General features: G+C 51.9%; 1 protein-coding gene across 1 annotated transcript in view; it reads right to left on the reverse strand.

Annotated features, from left to right (window-relative positions):
• Positions 1 to 42: 42 nt before the first annotated feature.
• syne2b (spectrin repeat containing, nuclear envelope 2b) overlaps positions 43 to 20,949 on the reverse strand; it is a 137,672-nt gene continuing 116,765 nt past the window's right edge. The window contains 17 exon segments of the mRNA XM_079752350.1: positions 43 to 1,924; positions 2,937 to 2,983; positions 3,301 to 3,375; positions 4,427 to 4,618; positions 5,297 to 5,425; positions 6,204 to 6,404; positions 6,826 to 7,037; positions 7,484 to 7,613; positions 7,996 to 8,126; positions 8,835 to 8,903; positions 9,647 to 9,956; positions 10,312 to 10,506; positions 10,998 to 11,135; positions 11,877 to 12,059; positions 13,370 to 13,520; positions 14,295 to 14,494; positions 16,556 to 16,718. Of these exon segments, the coding sequence (XP_079608476.1) occupies positions 1,708 to 1,924; positions 2,937 to 2,983; positions 3,301 to 3,375; positions 4,427 to 4,618; positions 5,297 to 5,425; positions 6,204 to 6,404; positions 6,826 to 7,037; positions 7,484 to 7,613; positions 7,996 to 8,126; positions 8,835 to 8,903; positions 9,647 to 9,956; positions 10,312 to 10,506; positions 10,998 to 11,135; positions 11,877 to 12,059; positions 13,370 to 13,520; positions 14,295 to 14,494; positions 16,556 to 16,718 (2,743 nt within the window). The 3' untranslated portion in view covers positions 43 to 1,707.

Raw genomic sequence — 20,949 nt, forward strand, 5'->3', positions numbered from 1 at the left:
ACATGTAAAGTCCTTTTTTACCAAACACACACACTTACACAGTTTGGAAACAGACCATGACCAAAGCATGTTTAATGCCTTTTTGCAGAATGACAATCAATACATCCCATAATAAACTGTACACCGTGCTTGTGTCTCTGCCGTGCGCGTCTGTGGTCCTCAGGCAGTGGTTGGTTGAACTTATCGTCGTGTTACAAAAATATTCAAACGGATCTATCTGAAGGAGTCGGATCCCTTCGTCTCACCGTACTGCAGGAGAAGTTCATCTCAAAGGCCTTAAAGTGGATCTGCTGCTCCTTCTCCTGCTCTGTCATAAACCCCTGAAAGGATCTCATTCATTCTGCATCTGGAGCTCGGGCTAACCCAGGTACCTCTAGAGGAGCAGAACATCTGGACATTCTACCAGATTAGTGTTGGTAGTCTAGGAGACAAACATCTGGATGTTCTACCAAATAAGTGTTGGTATACTAGGAGCCAAACATCTGGACATTCTACCAGATAAGTGTTGGTATACTAGGAGCCAAACATCTGGACATTCTACAAGATAAGTGTTGGTAAACTAGGAGCCAAACATTCGGAAGCGGAACCACACGGCAGTGGAGCGACACTGGTAGCAGCATTTCAGTTCCACACGATACATATGCTGACTGGCAACAACACACACACACATAAACACTCAAGGCAGCGTTTGTTTTAATGCAGCCGGTGTGCCAGGTGGGTGGAATTCTAACGTCAATTTTGTATTTTCACAATGACGTGTGATTTGGCGTTGGTTTGGCGTTTTTTGATTACATAATTTCCCCGAGCTTGGCAAAAGGAGTGATGGTTTTATTGTACCTAAGAGGGGAGGCCCACCCTCCTGGCGCATCAAGGAGCATAAAACAAACGCCTTGTGATTCACGGCTTGTATTGAGGGCCTGACAGGGGTCGTTAATAACACACTTTGAGATATCACTAATCTGTGTCCTTCCTTAATCCCCTCAACATATAAACAGTGATGAGCAGGGGTAAAGAGTCAGGAATGTGTTGTCTGAATGACAACAGTTCTGCTGACCAGTACTGGTTTATCCGTTGAGATAGCCTTCGGTCCAAACCCTGGCTGTTGCAATACGCCTGAACGGCAGCGGCCGTGCTTGCGATCCACGTGGCGTGTCACAACCCAGCCCTGGACTTCCCCGCTGGGCTTCGTCTGTCCGAACCACACAAGGAGACGAGGCTAGCCCAAGGAAAATAGGCATGAAAATAAACCTCTTCAATGTTCTGGGCACTGGAAACGCGAGGGGGATCGGGAAGGACTTGGACCTGGCCGAGGTGTCGACAGAAAAATTACGTTTAAAACCAAATCACACGATTTAGGCCAAAAGAAAAGCTCCACTGAACGAAACGTTAAATAAATACACATTGAAAGAAAGCAAAAACACACGTCGACCAGATGCACAAGCGGGCTCTTGTCTCAAAGTCCTTAAAGGTGAGGTGGGTCCTAACCCTGGTCCGACTCACCTCGGGACCCCCTCCTCCAAGGAGTCCATTTAAAAAGATCTGAGCATATGGGAACCGGGTCCTTCAAACCGAGCACCACCCGGAACCTCCATCCAAAGTCGGGGTCTCCCCCGGCCCCAGGTCTCCTGAGAACCACCACCTCCAGCCAAAGTCGGGGGCCACCTCCACCACCCCCATGACGTCCTGAGACGGCTGGCGGGCGGCGGATCACGTGGGCGGGGGTCCGTTGGTGTAGCGCAGCATGGGGTAGAAGGAGCGGGCGAAGTTGTTGGCCAGGGTGCAGCTGTAGGGCTCCTCCGCCAGGGGCACCAGACACACCAGCACCATCAGCAGCAGGAGGAGGAGGTGGAGGGGGATGGCCGCGCGGAGCACCCTCTGGAAGAAGGAGCGCGGCGGGGAGGCGTCTCGCCGCCCGGCCCGGGGTCTGGGGAGGCAGGGAGGAACGGTTCACCCGCCACGTTATGAACCTCAACGTTTAGCTAGCTTCATCGTTTACCCCGTTTAAGGAATTATTTTTCTGACTTTTTAATATTCATATCCACTCTTTCAACTATTACTGTCTTTACTATTTATAGAAGATAATCGTGTGGTTTTCAGATGTCATGCCTTTGAAAGATTAATGTGCCAATGATTAAATGATTCCCGATAACGTTCAGGTGATTCATTCTGTGCCGGGATTTGGAGGGATTGAAAGTTGAAGGTTGTCGCGGTTTCTGATTAGTCGTAGTCAGTACTGTTTGATGTCCCCACCAAGTTTCATATGGTGAGCAGGATCGACTGGCAATGACTTTAACTAAGTAATAACAATAATAATCATCAAAATAACAGACATAAGTCAAACGTTATTCAAGAACATGTATACAGCATTGTGTCGTCTTGCTAAATGTTAAAGCATGTTTTTAACATGTTACAACATGTTACAACATGCTACAACATGTTACAAACACACACACACACACAAACGCTCATGGTAGCGTTTGTTTTAATGCAGCCGGTGTGCCAGGTGGGTGGAATTCTAACGGCAATTTTGTATTCTGACAATGATGTGTGATTTGCCGTTGTCTTGGCGTTTTTCAATGTCATAATTTCCCCGAGCTTGGCAAAAGTAGTGATGGTTTTATTGTACCTAAGAGAGGAGGCCCACCCTCCTGGCGCATCAAGGAGCATAAAACAAACACCTTGTGATTCACGGCTTGTATTGAGGGCCTGACAGGGGTCGTTAATAACACACTTTGAGATCTCACTAATCTGTGTCCTTTCTTAATCCCCTCACCATATAAACAGTGATGAGCAGGGGTATGTTGCAACATGTTACAACATGTTACAACATGTTACAACATGTAACAACATGTTAAAACATGCCAGAGGCTCCGGGGCGAGATGTGAGACTCTCCAAACAGGAGACGGAGATGAGAAGATGATTAGTTGTCACTCACCTTCCGGGGGCAGGTGGGGGAGATCCCGTTGCCATGCCGACGTCCTCCTGAAGGGAGAGACACACCGGTTAGTTACACTGTGACTCGATCGAGGCCTGAGGAGCCCATTTTAGCTCTCAAACGCTTACATGATCACGTTACAAACAACTGTTCTGAAGATACTAGTGACAGGAAGAGGGTTAAATGATCACTCTACAAACAACTGTTCTGAAGATACCACTGACAGGAAGATGAAAGAATCTTGAACAGACGTTCAACAGAGCTGATTCACTGATGTAAGTCAGAGTATAACAATTGATTGCATTCATGTTGCACTTTCAAGGTCCCCAAAGCACACAGTGTGCGTGTGCGTGCGTGTGTGTACCTGTTGGAGCTCCAGAGGTGGGGCTGGCGGGCCAAGGTCCGGGCCGTCCGTCTCTAAGCTGGTTTGACTGGTTTCCTGCGGAGAGAGAGACGGGTCAACATCCTGTCTGTCTGACCGCCAGTCGACATCAACCACCCAACCGGGCGGAGGAATCGCTGAGTCTCTGCCCCGCCATAAAACATCCTTCAATTTTACGGCCGTCTGTCTGACTGGCTGAGGCAAGGCATGCGATCCAACTGCTGTTTCACTCGGGGTCAAATGGTTCATTCTGACTAGTGTGTGTGTGTGTGTGTGTGTGTGTGTGTGTGTGTGTGTGTGTGTGTGTGTATTGCACATCAGACAAAATGTGTCATGTCAGTATCAGAAGATGCTGTAAATATAGAAAATTTACAAATAATCATAATTTAAATAGAGCTGTGTTTATACATTCATGCCATTTTATGTTTTGGTCTATTTTTGAAACCTGAAATGTAGACTTTATGAATACAATTGGTCATTTCCTGTTCTCACTTCCTGTTTTGGACACACTTGTGCTGTCATGTGACCTCATGACCTAACAAGGAGGGAAGTGATCATTTGACCTCAAGGCCTAATGACCTGGAGGGTAGTGATCATGTGACCTCATGTCCCAACATGGCAGGCAGTGATCATGTGACTTGATGACACAACATGGCGGGTAGTGATCATGTGACCCAAGTGATCATGTGACCTGATGACCCAACATGGCGGGCAGCGATCATGTGACCTAATGACCCAACATGGCGGACAGTGATCACGTGACCTGATGACCCAACATGGCGGGCAGTGATCATGTGACCTGATGACCCAACATGGCGGACAGTGATCATGTGACCTGATGACCCAACATGGCGGGTAGTGATCATGTGACCCAAGTGATCATGTGACCTGATGACCCAACATGGCGGGCAGTGATCATGTGACCTGATGACCCAACATGGCGGGCAGTGATCACGTGACCTGATGACCCAACATGGCGGGCAGCGATCATGTGACCTAATGACCCAACATGGCGGACAGTGATCACGTGACCTGATGACCCAACATGGCGGGCAGTGATCATGTGACCTGATGACCCAACATGGCGGGCAGTGATCATGTGACCCACCAGCCTCCCTCGCAGGGCGCCCAGCTCCCCGCCAACCCTCCTCAGCAGGAGGCGGAGCTTGTTGGCGATGACGTGGACCTTCTCCTTGGCCTCCAGGCCGTCCTCCTCCGTCACCTCCAGGAGCAGCTGGGAGGAGATCTCCTGGAGGGAGGAGACCTGCTGCTGCTGGCCCCACAGCTCCTCCTGCACCTCCTGCAGGGGGAGACGCAGAGCAGAGGGCTGAGCGGGATGTATAGGGCCGCTACGCTGGTGAAGATACACAGCTGCACAGCTGCACACCTGCACAGCTACACAACTACACACCTGCACAGCTACACAACTAACGGATGCAGAGACAAGCTACACAGAGATACGTGGCTACACAGCCACAAGCTACACAGCTACACTTATACAGAGAGACATGGCTACACAGCTACATAGCAACATAGCTACGCAGCAACATAACTACACAGCTTCAAGTACATAGAGATACATGGCGGCACAGCGACACAGCTACACAGAGATATGTGGCTACACAGCGACATAGCTACACAGAGATATGTGGCTACACAGCGACATAGCTACACAGCTACACTTATACAGAGATACATGGCTACATACCTAACACCTACATCTGCAGGTACAAAATACTTTACAAAATAAAGTCCCTTTCTATGATCTTTAAGGGTGGTAACCCTGAGGTCCAACACTAGGGTCCAGGGTCTTGTTTTTAGAGCATCATAAGGACCGATGCTTGGTCCTAATGATGCTCTAAAAACTACATTCAGGATCAGTAACAGACCAGTGCTAAACCCATTGAGAGCTGACTGGATCCCCAACATGGATTCTACAGGCTCTGAGCACCGACCCTAGGCCTGCCCTGGGGCTCACCGTGAGCAGCTGCCTCTGGGCCAGCAGGGCGGGGCGGGGGGCGCGGGCGTCCAGGGCACTGCAGGCCTGGAGGCGGCTCTCCACCCGGGCCAGCCCCATCAGCAGGGAGTGGAGCGTCTCGTGGAACTCCTGGGGGAGAGAGGGCGGAGGTCATGGGAGGGAGGGCCGAGGTCATGGGAGGGAGGGTAGAGGTCATCGGAGGGAGGTTAGAGGTCATGGGAGGGAGGTTAGAGGTCATGGGAGGGAGGTTAGAGGTCATGGGAGGGAGGGCCGAGGTCATGGGAGGGAGGGTAGAGGTCATGGGAGGGAGGGTAGAGGTCATGGGAGGGAGGGTAGAGGTCATGAGAGGGAGGGCCGAGGTCATGGGAGGGAGGGCCGAGGTCATCGGAGGGAGGTTAGAGGTCATGGGAGGGAGGGTAGAGGTCATGGGAGGGAGGGCCGAGGTCATGAGAGGGAGGTTAGAGGTCATGGGAGGGAGGTTAGAGGTCATGGGAGGGAGGGTAGAGGTCATGGGAGGGAGGGCCGAGGTCATGATGGCAACAGTAAGTAAGAAAACATCTGAGAATCACGACCTGTATAATGTCCTGATCCAGATGTGTAACGTCCTGACTCCAGATGTGTAATGACCTGATTCCAGATCTGACTCCAGAAGTGTAACTACCTAACTCCAGATGTAAAGCCAGACTCCAGATGTGTAATGTTCTGACTCCAGATGTTTAACGACCTGACTCCAGATGTTTAACGACCTGACTCCAGATGTTTAACGTCCTAACTCCAGTTGTGCCTTGAATCAAAGTGTTTCTCATAACCTTATTCAATACCTTTTTGGTGAAGTTGTAAAAAGCGAGCAAACGTGACTAAACAACAGAAAAACTACAAGCCGGGCGGTGACGGGCGGGGTTCCGACCTGGCACTCCATGAGCGCCCCCTGCAGGCCGGTCTCCCAGGCCTGGAGGCCGGCGCAGGCTCTGGTCCAGCGCTGGTTGGCCTCCTGGAGGTCCTCCTGGAGCCTGCGGACCTCGGGGCTGTCCCCCCGCTGGAAGTGGCGGCTGCTCAGGTTGATGGCGATCACCACGCCCTTGTGGCGGTTTAACGTCCTCTGCATGTCCTGGAGGCCGGGAGGGTGGGAGGAGGACGGGTTAGCGGTTGCAGGACGCCCGACTGCGAGGGACGGGGACCGAAACCGAGAACCTTCCGCCTGGGGGTGGACCGGCGGAACCACGACACTGTTTCATCCCCCCACACGCTTAAGCTTTGGTTTGAGTCAAAGCCTGAAGGGTGCCGAGGACTTGGCTCAGATGACCTCACTAGTTGTAGTAGTTAGTTGTATTCCGTGTTGGTGGTCGGTTTTAAATTCAAGCATATTTTCTTTTGTGGCTTTGAGTAAAATTGCAGAGAAGTTCTTTTAGTTCCGACATGGGGCACGATAAAGTGTATTACAATATGATAGACAAAATTTATTTCGTTTATCATATATGTATTGATTGAACGGTCGCGGTTAGCTTCTAGAGCGCGGCGGTGAAGGTTACCTTGAGCTTCCAGATGTTGCGTTCTATATCCTGGAGGCTGGTGGCTGGGGCGAGCTTCTGGACCTCCTCCAGCTCTGGCCCCATTCTGCCCAGCCAAGAATTGACATCACTGAGGTCAGAGTTGAGCTTCTTCCACTGCTCCAGGTCCTGGTGGATGTCCAGCTCATTGCAGATGGTCTGAGCCTGGAACAGCTCCCAGCGTTCGATCACACCTGGAGACAAGTTGACCAGGTGATAAATCAGGTGTGTGCAGGTTTGTTAATCTACCTGGTCAGGTGTGTTAATCTACCTGTGCAGATGTGTTACTACTCTACCTGTGCAGGTGTGTTACTACTCTACCTGTCCAGGTGTGTTACTACACTTCCTGATCAGTTGTGTTACTACCCTACCTATGCAGATGTGTTACTATTCTACCTGTGCAGGTGTGTTAATCAACCTGTGCAGTTGTGTTGCTACTATACATGTTTAGGTGTGTTAATCTACCTGTTTAGGTGTGTTACTACTCTACCTGTCCAGGTGTGTTTCTACTCTAACTGTCCAGGTGTGTTACTACTCTACCTGTCCAGGTGTGTTACTACTCTACCTGGGTATGTGTGTTACTACTCTACCCGTTCAGGTGTGTTACTACCCTACATGTGCAGGTGTGTTACTATTCTACCTGTGCAGGTGTGTTTTTCAGCCGTGCTGCAGGTGAGTCCGGCCTCCTCCAGTTCCTCCTCGTCGTTCAGGACCAGTTTGACCCGCTTCACGCTGTCGATGTTGCCGCTGCACTCTGACATCAGCTTGGCCTGCAGGAGCATAATGAAGTTGTACGCGCTATAGTACACTGTGTGTGTGTATGTGTGTGTGTGTGTGTGTGGGTGGGGGGGGGTTGTCCATGCACATACTATGCAGGCATGTCTATGTATATGTGTACATTGTTCAAGTGTATAACTGAACTGGTGGCGTATATGTGTCTTCTGCATTGCGTGGAGGCTTTAGATTTGTGTGTGTGTGTGTGTGTGTGTGTGTGTGTGTGTGTGTGTGTGTGTGTGTGTGTGTGTGTGTGTGTGTGTGTGTGTGTGTGTGTGTGTGTGTGTGTGTGTGTACATATTGGACTGTGCATTATATTTGACCCCTGTGTGTGTTACAGTATTATTGTGTGCCAGAAGTGTATGTGTGCGTCCTTACGTAGCCTTGCTGTGGTGAGGGGGAGATAGGGGTGTGCGGGGGGGAGGCAGCCCGACCTCGGAGGCCCTCTCTGGGCTTCATGTCTGGGCTGGAGGGCTGGTGCCAGCTGGGACCTTCAGAACCAGACTTCACTGTAGGAGAGAGAGACAGAGACAGAGAGGGAGAAGGAGAGAGAGACAGACGGAGAGAGAGATACAGAGACAGGTAGAGAGGGAGATACCGCAATGTCATGATAATAAATAACCACAAGGCACTTATGTATTTCCAAGGCTGAAGCCAGCACATCGAGGTTGGTTGCAAACACAGACACACACAGACACACACAGCGTCCATTCCTTAAGACACAACCCAAGCGCCGCTGAGCCATGCATGTACACATGCGACAGATGCACGCACACATCTGAACCCCAGCCAGCCATGCAGTGTGCCGCAACAACATAACAACACAACAACACTGTGGACACATACTATGAAGGCAGGGTTAGGGTTAGGTGTGTGTTTGCATGTGGACAGGGATCGTATCTGTCCACATGCGCGTGGACAGGGGGTGTGCATGTAGCCAGGGGGTGTGCATGTGGCCAGCGGGCGTGCACGTGGACATTGGTCAAGCAATTTGACAGGGGGCATGCATGTGGCCAGGGGACGTGAACGTGGCCAGGGAGCGTGCATGTGCAAGTAGACAGGGGCTGTGCACGTGGCAAAGGGGCGTGCATGTGGCAAGGGGGTGTGCACGTGGCCAGGGAGTGTGCATACGCAAGTGGACAAGGGCTGTGAACGTGGACAGGAAGCGTGCGCAATGACAGGGGGTGTGCACGTGACTAGGGGGCGTGCACGCCTACCAGAGGCAGCCACCATGGCCCGGTTCTTCGTCATGAGAACGGACTGTGACCTCTTGGTGACCCTTCCATCTGCAAGAGAGAGGGGTTAAAGGTCAACCCCAAGGACTCCCACGAGGTCGACGGACGTCAAGAGATTCTCCGCCGTTCTCCGCCGGAGCGCGAGCGGCACTCAGAACTAGTCTCTCACGACCCGGGCTCGTCTGATAGGCTACCGATGTCTGGTGACGGAATAAGGTGCCGCGTTGGTCTTCTGGAGCTCCCAGTACCTCCAGCAGACCTCAGGCCTGAGGAGCGGCGTGCCACAGGTTCCCTCCGCTTTAAGCCCACGTGGACGTGAACCGCAGCGCCGACGGGGTTGACAAGACGTGAGAGGGACCAGACGCAGACCACAGGCTGGCCTCGTTAAAGTGTTTGGACCTGAAACCCGGAACCACGGGCCAGAGAACGCTGGGAGCGCTCCAGTAGGAGGAAGGAGGCGTTTGAATGAGTCAACCTCGAGTGTCTCATTCAAACGCCAAAAACGCCAAAAGTGAAAGGTAAAATGGACCGCATTTATATTAGGCTTTTTTTGTAACCAGTGGCCACTCAAAGCGCTTTACAATATTGCCTCACGTTCACACATTCACACACCGACGGCGGAGTCAGCCCCGCAGGGCGACAGCCGGCTCGTCAGGAGCAGTTAAGGGTGAGGGCGCCTCGCTCAGGGGCACCACGACGCTCAGCTAGGAGGAGCCGGGGATCAAACCAGCAACCTTCAGGTTACGGGCCAACCCGCTCCGCCTCCAGAGCCACGTTGGGGTCCGGACCCTTACCCGACAGGGCGCTGAAGTAGGTGGCCTCCTCCTCGTCCCCGTGGGACGAAGAACCCCCCACGTCCACCGTGTGGTCCCACTCCAGGGGGATGGAGTCCAGGCTGGCTGGGGTCCCCCGGCCGGACCGCTCCAGGGGCGGCACCAGGAGGTGGCACATGGCCTGGCCCCCCCCCAGGAGGAGCACCGGGCCCCCGGGCCCCGCCCTCTCCCCGGCCCCCCAGGGGGCCCTCGACCCCAGGTCTACGGAGTCCTCCAGGTCCTCCAGGTTCTCCAGGTCGTCCAGGTCTCGCTCCTCTTCCTCTTCCAGGACCTGGGAGGGGGGGGGGGGGGGAGTAACATGTCTGTATTTTTTCAGGAGGTCTCACCGAGGAGAAGCACCTCCTTTGCGAGAGAGAAGTACTCCTCACACACACACACACACACACACACACACGGGCACACACACGGCGGTGCCTGTTATCTGGTCTCTGGTGCAGAGGGAGGTGCCTCGTGTGTGTGTGTGTGTGTGTGTGTGTGTGTGTGTGTGTGTGTGTGTGTGTGTGTGTGTGTGTGTGTGTGTGTGTGTGTGTGTGTGTGTGTGTGTTCGTGTGTGTTCGTGTGTGTGTGTGTGTGTGTGTGTGTGTGTGTGTGTGTGTGTGTGTTGGAGGGGCGCGCTCCCCACTGACCGGTCTCCTGTTGAGGAGGCGCTGATGGAAGCGGGCCACGCGGCCGAACACCTCCTGGCAGTAGGAGTGCAGCTCCTGCAGCTCGTCCTCCAGCAGGACCGCGTCTAGCGGCGCACTCTTCTGGATCAGCTGCTCCCCGAACACGATGAGCCCGTCGATGCGGTCCGTGTTGAGGGTGATCTCCTTCTGGAACACCTGGGGGAGGAGGGGGGAGAGACGGGGGTCAGGACCCAGGGAGGGGGGGGGAGAGACGGGGGTCAGGACCCAGGGAGGGGGGGGGAGAGACGGGGGTCAGGACCCAGGGAGGAGGGGGAGAGACGGGGGTCAGGACCCAGGGTGGAGACAGAGGTGGTGTACCGAAGGGAGAACCAAAGGGAGGGGGAGGTGGAGACGTAGATAGAGATAGAGATAGAGATAGAGAGAGAGAGAGAGAGAGAGAGAGAGAGAGAGAGAGAGAGAGAGATAACTTTATTGCCATGTCAACACAGCGGATTGGAATTTGTCCATACAGTCCATAAAAGACAATGACACAGACAATCATTCAAAGCAGTAAAAAGAGTCAAAAAAAGATAAAAAGATAAAAAGAGTACCCAAGGGAGAACCGAAGGGAGGGGGAGGTGGAGCCTAGGTGATGTACCGAAGGGAGGGGGAGGTGGTGTACAGAAAGGGGGGGCGGGTCTACTCACGTGGAGCTGCCTCATCTTGTCCTCCACGTCGCTCTGGGAGAAGTGCTCCACGTTGGTGAGCTGGAGGTCCATCTCCGTCAGCCACACCAGAAGCCCCTCCCGGGTGCCCTCGAATTCCTCCCGCTGGGACGTGAAGTACTGCCAGGGGTCGAGGGTCAAAGGTCAGACAGGGCTAAAAACGGGCGATGGACGGGTCGTTTAAAAGGTGACATATTACACCACCAGGTTTGAGTGTGATCAGCCGTCACAAGCCGTTTTGAAAATCTGCCTCTTCTGACATCACAAGTGGGCGTGTCCACCTAGATGTGTGGTGGATGGATCAGTCCACCAGCCTACCCAGTGGACTGTGGCAAACGTTGCTCATCTATCTGTCATACATCTAGGTGGACACCCCCACCTGTGATGCCAAAAGAGGCCTGGTGGTATGACATGTCACCTTTAAGTAAGAGAAGCATATAACAGCAGAAATGCTTTTATTTGACTTTACGTACGAGAGGATTGAGAGTGATATATAAAAAGGTACAAATCCTTCTGTGGACGGGTTACATTTTGTCATGTTCCCTCATTAGTCATTGGTCACTATTACCTATGGCCTCCTGCTCTAGGATTCGTACAGATAGGCTGTGGACATCGGGGTTCGAACCCAGTACATGACCATCGTGCTTCGGAAACCACCCACCCCAACCCGCTATGCTCCGGGCACAAAGGTCCTGGGTTCGAAGCCCAAATGTCAACAGTCCCTCACCCTTAAGCAAGACGCCCTACCCCCCTAAGGACAGCTTGGTCTAGCTGCAGGTTAGGGTGCCTGCCCCCTCCCCGAGGTCCCGGGTCCTGGCTCCGCCCCCATGCTGTGAGGGCGGAGACTCGCTCCTCCGTCACCTTGAGTCGGCGCAGCACAGCCGCCACCCGCCGCTGAAGGACGTCCCAGCGCCGGTTCCCCTCGGTGACCAGCGCCTTCAGGCGGCTGGAGGCGTCGGTGCGGTTCTCCCGGGCCAGCCGGCGGTACTGCTTGTTGAGCAGCTCCAGCTGGGTCAGCCTCTCGTGGACCTGCCTCTGGAAGGCCTGGGGGGGGGGGGGACAAACGCAGAGCCACAGCGCGTCACGCTCAGTCTCACCCAACGTCCACGGCGCTTTGGACTTATCGGCTGCCAGCTCAGTCAAGAGGGCCTGCGCTTCTGCCTTCTTCTTCTTTTCGTTTCTTTGACGCTGGTTGGCAATATGACAGTTTCCCACTTCTTTACACGGTCCTTTGTGGGTTTTTTTTTTAAACACTGCGAGATCCTTTGAGCTGCACTCGATGGGTAGCACTGCACTTTTGTGTGTACATACGAATCCACTAAAGAAACATTCTCTTCAAAAGAACGAAAAACACTGATTTTCTTCCAAGGTGGAGAAAAGTTGTTCTAATCTCGTCGTTAAGCTACGTCCACACACGCACTCTGTCTACAAACACTTGGTTGAGACATTGCATTTCACTTACTCATTCAGAGTTTTTCTGTTGTTCACTTGCAGAGATGACTGCCCAGATTTCCCGCCAAAAGTGATGTTTGATGTTTGCCTGATGTTTCTAACTCTTTATTACAGTTTATTGCATACTTATTTAATGCCATTAAAAACAGAACCCATTACCCTCAATCATGTTGAAGAAGAACATCCCCATATATTTTGCTTCTCGTGTTTATTTTCTTTGTGTCAGGGTTTGGAGAGTTTTTCCTTGAGTGAGTTAGTGTAATCTACTGTGGTCCAGAGTAGCCCACAGAGATTGAATAATGGATGCACCAATAAAGTTAAATTGACTCAATACTTATGAAACTCTGTGGGACAGTCGTTGTGATGAAGTGCTGTACCAATAAAGTTAACTGGACTGATGCTTATAAGACTCTGTGGGACTGACGATGCGGTTTGTGTGGAGCTAACTTCATGCGTGCCAGATAAAGTTTGGATTTCCGGCCCCTTATTGTGTAACGCCGCGGTGTGTGTGGAGGGTGAAGCTCCGTCTGAGCAGCGGTTGATTTAATGTCCGTGTCCGAGGGTTAGGATTCCCGGACATATGTAACGCCGAGATGTGTGCCGTATTCATACACAACATGGCTCCTTACACTCATACACTACAAGGGGTGCTTGAAAAGTGTTGCAGAGTTGACTTGGGCTGTAACCATGGTGATAGCACGCCCCACTCTTTCCTAGAGGGGGGGGGGGGGGCGTGATTTTCAAACTGCAAATGGCATCAAGTACTCGTATCGGTACTCGTTATCGGCGAGTTCCCAAACGCATGCACTTGTACAAGTACACGTGTACTTTTTCAGAGAAAAAGTGGAATGGGAGCGTCCCTACTCGTGAAAAGGGGGGACCCGGGTGACCCCGGGGTGTACCTCAAACTTCTTCAGCTCCTCCTTGGCGGTGGTGTAGAGCACGTCGGCAGACTGGGGGCTGGCCGCCGTGACCTCCGCCGACCGCAGCCAGGCCTCGAAGCGGGCGTGGTCGTCCAGGAACTTGGACCAGAGCCGCCAGGTCTCCTCGATCCTGGGGGGGGGGGGGGGGGCGACAGGGGGGAGGTCTTCAGCCCCGAGCAGCCTGGACCTGCACCTCTCAACTCTTTTCTCCCGCACACACAACCTTCACTCACTCATTCCCCTCCATTAAGTCATCCACTCACCTACAATAACTCCCTCCCTCCCTCCCTCCCTCCCTAAAGCATCAAAGAAGTTAGATGGATGTTTTAAGTTTTCTTATGTTAAGTTCACATGATACCTTCACCAAGTAAGGGACCACAATGTAAATAAGCCTATGGGCTTTTTTTTGTTATCTTTTTGACCTGATGTACATTTGTATGCTTACCTTTGTCAATAAAGAATTTCAATCAATCAATCAATCAATCAATCAATCAAGTTAAGTTAAGCATCTATCCATCTCTCTCTATAGATATATAAGGGCAATAAGTTACTTCCCATGATGCACCACCAGTTCGGTTATTGTGTATGTTACATAATATCTCCCATGATGCACCACCAGTTCCCTTATTGTGTTCATGACATAACATCTCCCATGATGCACCACCAGTTCCCTTATTGTGTTCATGACATAACATCTCCCATGATGCACCACCAGTTCCCTTATTGTGTTCATGACATAACATCTCCCATGATGCACCACCAGTTCCCTTATTGTGTTCATGACATAACATCTCCCATGATGCACCACCAGTTCCCTTATTGTGTACATGACATGATATCTCCCATGATGCACCACCAGTTCCCTTATTGTGTTCATGACATGATATCTCCCATGATGCACCACCTCATGCGGCGCTCCATGCTCATGGCGCAGATGTTCCTCCAGCGGCGGTCCAGGCTGCAGCTGGTCTGCTGGATGGAGTCGTTCTCCAGGTGGGCCCCGCCCCCGGCCACGCCCGCGTCCCCGTCGCGCAGCAGCACCTCGCAGAGCGCCAGCACCGACGACACGCCCGCCGAGTGCTGCTCGATGTCCCGCTGCAGCTCCTGGGGGGGGGGGGGGGGTCAGAGGTCACGGAGAGAGGTCGATACGGACGGAGGTCGATGCAGAGGTCACAGATAGGGTTCAGAGGGGACAAAGGTGAAGGGGAGATGAGGGTCGGATACCATTTACATTTAGCCGCAATGATCCAGTGATTATTAACAGGTGAGACACTTTTGGGTCAAACACTTTAGACTTTAAACTTTATTGTCCCCAAGGGGAAATTTTTGTTTCACGTCACATGTACATGGGCTGCACACCGACAGTTAAAAATAGCTGGACAACAAACACAACAACAATAACATGCAGACAGGATACGTAGACAGAATGGGACTGGAGTGGTTTTATCTTGGCCTTTTGTTGAGGGCTGCTATGGCTGCAGGCACCAGGCTTTTGCCATAGCGAGCCCTCCTGCACAACAGGGACCTGTACCTGCGTCCAGAGGGCATAATGGTGAAGTGGCAGTTGAGTGAGTGTGTGTTGTCCGGTGCTATTGTACATGCGTTGCGTGAGATGGCCTTGAGGTTGAGCTCTGACAGTGTGGGTGTGGGGAGACCAATTAATTTGGCAGCTATGTTTGTGACATGTGTGAGTTTGACCTGGTTTTGGCGGTAAGCATGATAAAGAAGCAGGTGGAACAGGATGCAGCACGAATAGTAATACTAACACTAACGCAACACTGATACTCACACTAACATTAATGCAGGAGTTACAAAACGATCCACATGCTTCACAGCCTCGTCTCAACAGCAGAGAGATCAGAGAGAAAGAATGTCCATTTTCCTCTCAGAACAGAGGATTTTTCAGTCAACTCCAGGAATATAAGCCAGCAGGAAAGGGTTTCACTTGGGTGGAACTATAATGCATCTTGCATCGTTCCCCACCCTGACTGATAACCAAACGTGTACTCACAGAGGCTTCTGCAGTTCTGAAACAAAAGCTTTCTCAGACATAGCAGCCTCGCCCGTGGAGTTAAGGAAATAAAGGCGCTCACAAGCACAAATACTAACTTTTAATGCTTCAAAGTAAAACTCGAAAAATACGGAATGGTGTATGCTCGGGCTTTCACAGTCACTCACAACAGGTGTGTGTGTGTGTGTGTGTGTGTGTGTGTGTGTGTGTGTGTGTGTGTGTGTGTGTGTGTGTGTGTGTGTTCTCTCCATGCGGCCTGACAGCACCTTTGTATCAGTGCTTGTTTGTTCAAAGTTAGCACTTTTGGGGGTTGCCTAGGCAACGCATGGAGACCTGCCGGGCCAGTCTCTCCTTCTCCCCTGCCCCTAATGGTCCTCCCTTTCCTCCTCCTTCAGTCTGTCACTCTCTTCACTCCCCTCTCCTTCATCATTTTCTTTGTCACTTTCTTTTCTCCCCACTATCTGATTCTCCTGTTAGCTCATTCGCTAAGGCAAAGAGACCAGAGAGCTGTCCTTCATGTCTCTCCCCCTCCAACGCCCAATTCTCTCTCTCTCTCTCTCTCTCTCTCTCTCTCTCTCTCTCTCTCTCTCTCTCTCTCTCTCTCTCTCTCTCTCTCTCTCTCTCTCTCTCTCTCTCTCTCTCTCTCTCTCTCTCTCTCTCCCAATTTTTACACCTCTCATTCTCATTCCCCCCCTGTCTTCCTCCATTAACTGTACCTCTCTTCTCCCCACCCTCTCCCTCTCCCTCTCCATAAACTGTACCCCTCTCTCCCTCTCTCTCCCGAGGGGTTACGTTGAGCGGCTTGGGGGAGCGGCGTCTACCAGAACTCACTATTTCCGTGCCGTCTGGCCATCTTTATAACGTGAAGCCAAAGTCTGGTACAAATTAACATGCGTGAACCACTTAACCAGTCCTTAATTACCCAGAAAGCCTAGAGGAGAGACGAAGCGAGCCTCAGGGCTATTTAATCTATTCTGATGTTTACTTTGGATTTAAGATGGTCTTCTTGCTCTTGTTGCATTATTGTTAATCACGTGGTAAAGCTGTTTTGCACGAACAACGCCCTATAAATAACGTTTGTTTGATTAAAAACATTACAGAAACAAAGCGGAGGCCGTTTGTGGGGCCTTATGGGTAATGTAGTCCGGACCCACCTGCTGCTCTGACAGTTTCTTCTGGATCTCGTCGCCGTGGCAGCGGTCGTAGACGACGGGCCGGGTTAGCTCCGCCTCCACGCGGGCCAGCCAGGTGCGCAGGCCGCTCATGTTCCTGTCCAGCCGCTGGATGGTTCCCAGGGTCTCCTTCAGCTTCCTGACCCTGGAGAGCATCAACCACACGTCACAAAGGTCATGAGGGTCACAAAGGTCACGGAGGTCAAGAAGGTCACGAAGGTCCCAAAGGGCCGCAGAGTCGCTCACCAGCCTCCGCAAAAGACTCGAGACTCACTTGTTCAGAGTTCCTCTACACTCTACATAGCCTCCCACTCGCCCTCTCCTAAACACTTATTGTATGTTGTACGTCCTTGCACTTAAATACAGTACTTAGCATTGTGCAGCATCTTATCCTAGCTATCTTTGTTGTATACCGGGAATGGGTTGACCCAGCGATTGTTATTCCTTGGCACTCAGTTCTATGAACATCCTTACTGTACCGACAGCGATATATTGTTGTTCCTCCTTCTTCTGACCAAGGTACTTATTGTAAGTTGCATTGGATAAAGGGGTCTGCTAAATGCCCTAAATGTAAATGTAAATGTAAACAAAGGCCAGAAAGGTCATACTCCGGGTCAGGTGTTTATATTGAGGTTACCTGGGCTACATGGCCGTTAACATTACCGGCGTAGTCGACGGAGCTGAGGTCAGATAACGGATAAACAACAGGTGAGCTGAACCAAAGCAGAACGTTTGAGAAGATGGGTGTAAGGTTGATCTGAAGAGGAACCAATCTGGACTTTGAGTCTATTTTCTAAATCATCGCTGTCGCGGCTCTTTGGCCCGAGGAGAAATGTCAACATGTTCAGATCTCTCATTAGCTCTACATTAAAATGTGTCTCCGTGTCCAAACTACTAGCTGCACAGTTAGACAGCCCATGGCGGACAGAGAAGGCTGGTTGAACTCGGACCTAGCAGTATTGTTTCAGCCTCACTATTACAACTGCTTAGGACAAAAGCTGAAAGAATACATGTTCATATCATGGTTAGCTCTGGCCATTGCTAATCTCTCTGATGAACCGTGTTGGACTGAGCACCAGACCTCCAGCATGAAGCCTGCTATTAGCTGGAGGTCAGTAGGGCTCTGGCTAATCTAAGCTTTCAACACAGTGCACACACTCAATCGTGTATCCACCCTCACAGATCTCGCTAGGACCAGTGATGGGATTTTATTGTGCCATCTAAAAGTTGCCAGAGATGCTCTCAAGACAGACAGAAAGTAGCTTCAGACCGCTAGCTTGTCACATCCTGTCTGCATAGGGGAATATCCACAGGTTAATTTGACAGACCTACATACCAAGCCAGTATGTGAATTACATGCTAACCCTGTAAATATAACCTCTTACCCGGGCAGTGTTAGTGCCTTGCTCTGTATACTGAGCTACACAGCCCACGACTGCCGGTCCGTAGAGGCCATGCTAAAAACAGTGAAACGTGCAACTGTGCGCACACACGCAGACAAAACACACACAATAACAAATATACACACACAGAATACACGCTCAGTCATTCCAGTGTCATGTGAGAACATTCCATCACATGCAAGTGGCTGGCTAGCTGGCTGGCTGGCTGGCTGACTGGCTGGCTGACTGACTGACAGAGTGACGGACTGACTGTGTGTTTGTTGCATGGGATGTTTTCTTTGTCGCCAGACCATGATTCGCAGGGCAGTGAGCTTAGGTGTGTGTTATGTTAATAGCATGCTAAACACAACATAGCAGAGACATAATGACAGGTAAACAGTCAGGTAGTGTTTTCTAGACCTGAAGCAACATTTAGACGCCTTGTTCTTCTCTGTTATTGTCTGCTGGTACCCATCTCTTCCTGTCCCGTATGCAGCTTTGTTTGGTTTGAAACCAGGAAGCATGTTTCGGGAAACGTGTTCGGAAACACAGAGATTATACCAGCACAGCAAAACAGCTGCTCCTATTGGCAGACTGGCAAGCTGTGAATGCTAGGAGCATTCCGCCGTGCGTGTGTGTGTGCACATGCGTGTATCCGCGTGTGCGTGCGTATGTGCGTCGGGTGTACGTGCGTGCATGTGTGCGTGTGCGGCCACAGCCCCGCTCACAGAGGAAAAGTTCCACGCTGGAGCTAGCATAAAAGACATGCGCATCTTCGCGTATAGAAAACATGTCAACACATCTCCACACCGATATTCACACCTGAACTAAATACACACGGCCACTTATTAATGTACACGTCTGGACAGAGATACATGCGTCTATACACACACACACACAGATATACAGCTGCAGTCCAAGCTGCCGACCCTCTGCTGCACTTCCACACGTATCCCCGATGGGACCACGGCACGCACACTGAACGCCTTCCCACTCTGCCTGCCTCTCAGAAGGGGCTCCTCCACCCAGAGAACACCTTGGCACCATCCCCCCTCTGTCGCTGCAACGTCCATCTCTCCGTCTTCCTCTCCTCCTGCCATCCTTCCTACTCTCGCTTTCAGGCAAAACACAGTGGGCACCCAGGAGGGGGGGGCAGAGGGGAGAGGAGGAGGAGGAGGAGGAGGAGGAGGAGGAGAGGGGAGAGAGGGAGGGGAGGAGAGAGGGTCCCCACCACGAGGTACTCACCGGCTTCGGAGGAGGACAATCTATGGATACGTCTGATCCGTGAGCAGGCGATGCACACACACCATCTCCAACGCCTCTCCCACCAAACACATGCACCCGCTCACATACATATACACACACACACACACACACACACACACACAGAAATACACACACACCCACCCTCTCCAACGCCCCCCCCCACCCCCACACACACACACACACACACACGCGCAGTCATACATATTCACACACGCTTTGGCGACTGCCTGCCCCTCCCTCCCCCTTCTCACTCCTCCCCCCTCTCCTCACTTCTATAGCCGGGAGCTAGGTCCTAGGAGCTAGGTGCTAGGAGCTAGGTGCTAGGATCTAGGTGTCAGGGCAGAGCTGTTAGCTCCCAGAAGCTAGCGGACGATCAGTGCCTCAGCTATCAGCTGTAAACCAGACTGGGGAATAAAGTGAATCTCCTGCTGTGCCAGCACCTTGCACCTCACAAACCGTCTGTCTGTGTGTGTGTGTGTGTGTGTGTGTGTGTGTGTGTGTGTGTGTGTGTGTGTGTGTGTGTGTGTGTGTGTGTGTGTGTGTGTGTCTCTCTCTGGCTGCGTGTCTCTCTGTCCATCTGTCTGTGTGTTAGCATGGACAGTAGGGGACAGATGGTCCTCAGGTCTGGTTCAGAAGCAGCCTCACTTCAGGCTTTATGTTTTAATAGGCTTGATAGGGTTAATGGGTTTAATGTCTACAGCAGCAGGACCTGGGCGGTGTGATGTCTGTCTGTACTACTCTCTGTACAGTTTACTACAGATACATATACACATATAGTACATATAGTACTATAGTTTACTACAAATAGTTAATAGTGTCATTTTCTGCAGATAAAGTATAATATAGTGTATTAAAGATATAGTTTATAATACTACAGATAGTAAAGAGTATAATAAAGTATACCTCAGATACAGTATATAGTATTACGTAGTTTACTACAGATAAGAGTATAGTGTATTGTAATGTTAAACAGACAGTGAGGACTTGAAAACTATTAACCAGGAAGGAAGCTGAACTGAGCGAACCCCTCCCCCCCCCCCCCCCACCTAGATCGCCGTGACAACGGAGCCGTCACGGCGCCCGGTGCAGCGCGGCCCCGTCGCCGTGACGACCAGATCTACGATGACACCGGCACAGAACGCGGGGGGCAGCAAATAACCCCTGCAGCGCTGAGAGTGGAGCAACGGCCGGCTCCCCAGCAAACCGGCGGGCAACTACAACCCTAAACCAACGCCCTCAGAGCGCCAGAGCCCACGGCCCGACCGCTCTGAGGGACGTCGGCAGACCAGTCCCTGCGCCACACTGAAAAGAGTTTAAGATCTGCAGGCGTGCCCAGGAGGAGAGCTGATAGGGGGAGACGATGGGGTGAGCAGGGAGGGAGGGGAGAGGGGGGTAACTAAACATCTGCCTGGTGTGGCCCCTGGGGGGGGGGGGGGGGGAAGGGGGGGGGGGGAGGAGACACAAAGGGGGAGGAGAGAGGGCAGCTGCAGGGCCGGCGGCCGCTTGGACAGGGAGGGGGGGGGAAGGTAGGGGCGCTGGGGAGAGGGTGTTATGGTGAGAGGGGGACGGGGGGAGAGGGTGCCCCCGTTTGCTTTGGGGCACAAAGACGTGTGGCAGGCTAGTGTCAACGCTCCTAATCCCCACAAGACCCCCCAGCCCTGACTCACCAGGGCCGGCCTCTCTCTCTCCCTCTCTAATAATAATAACGCACCAGTAGCCTCGATACCG

The sequence above is a fragment of the Pollachius pollachius genome (genome assembly GCF_949987615.1).
Source record: "Pollachius pollachius genome assembly, chromosome: 15".
Classification (NCBI taxonomy): Eukaryota; Metazoa; Chordata; class Actinopteri; order Gadiformes; family Gadidae; genus Pollachius; species Pollachius pollachius.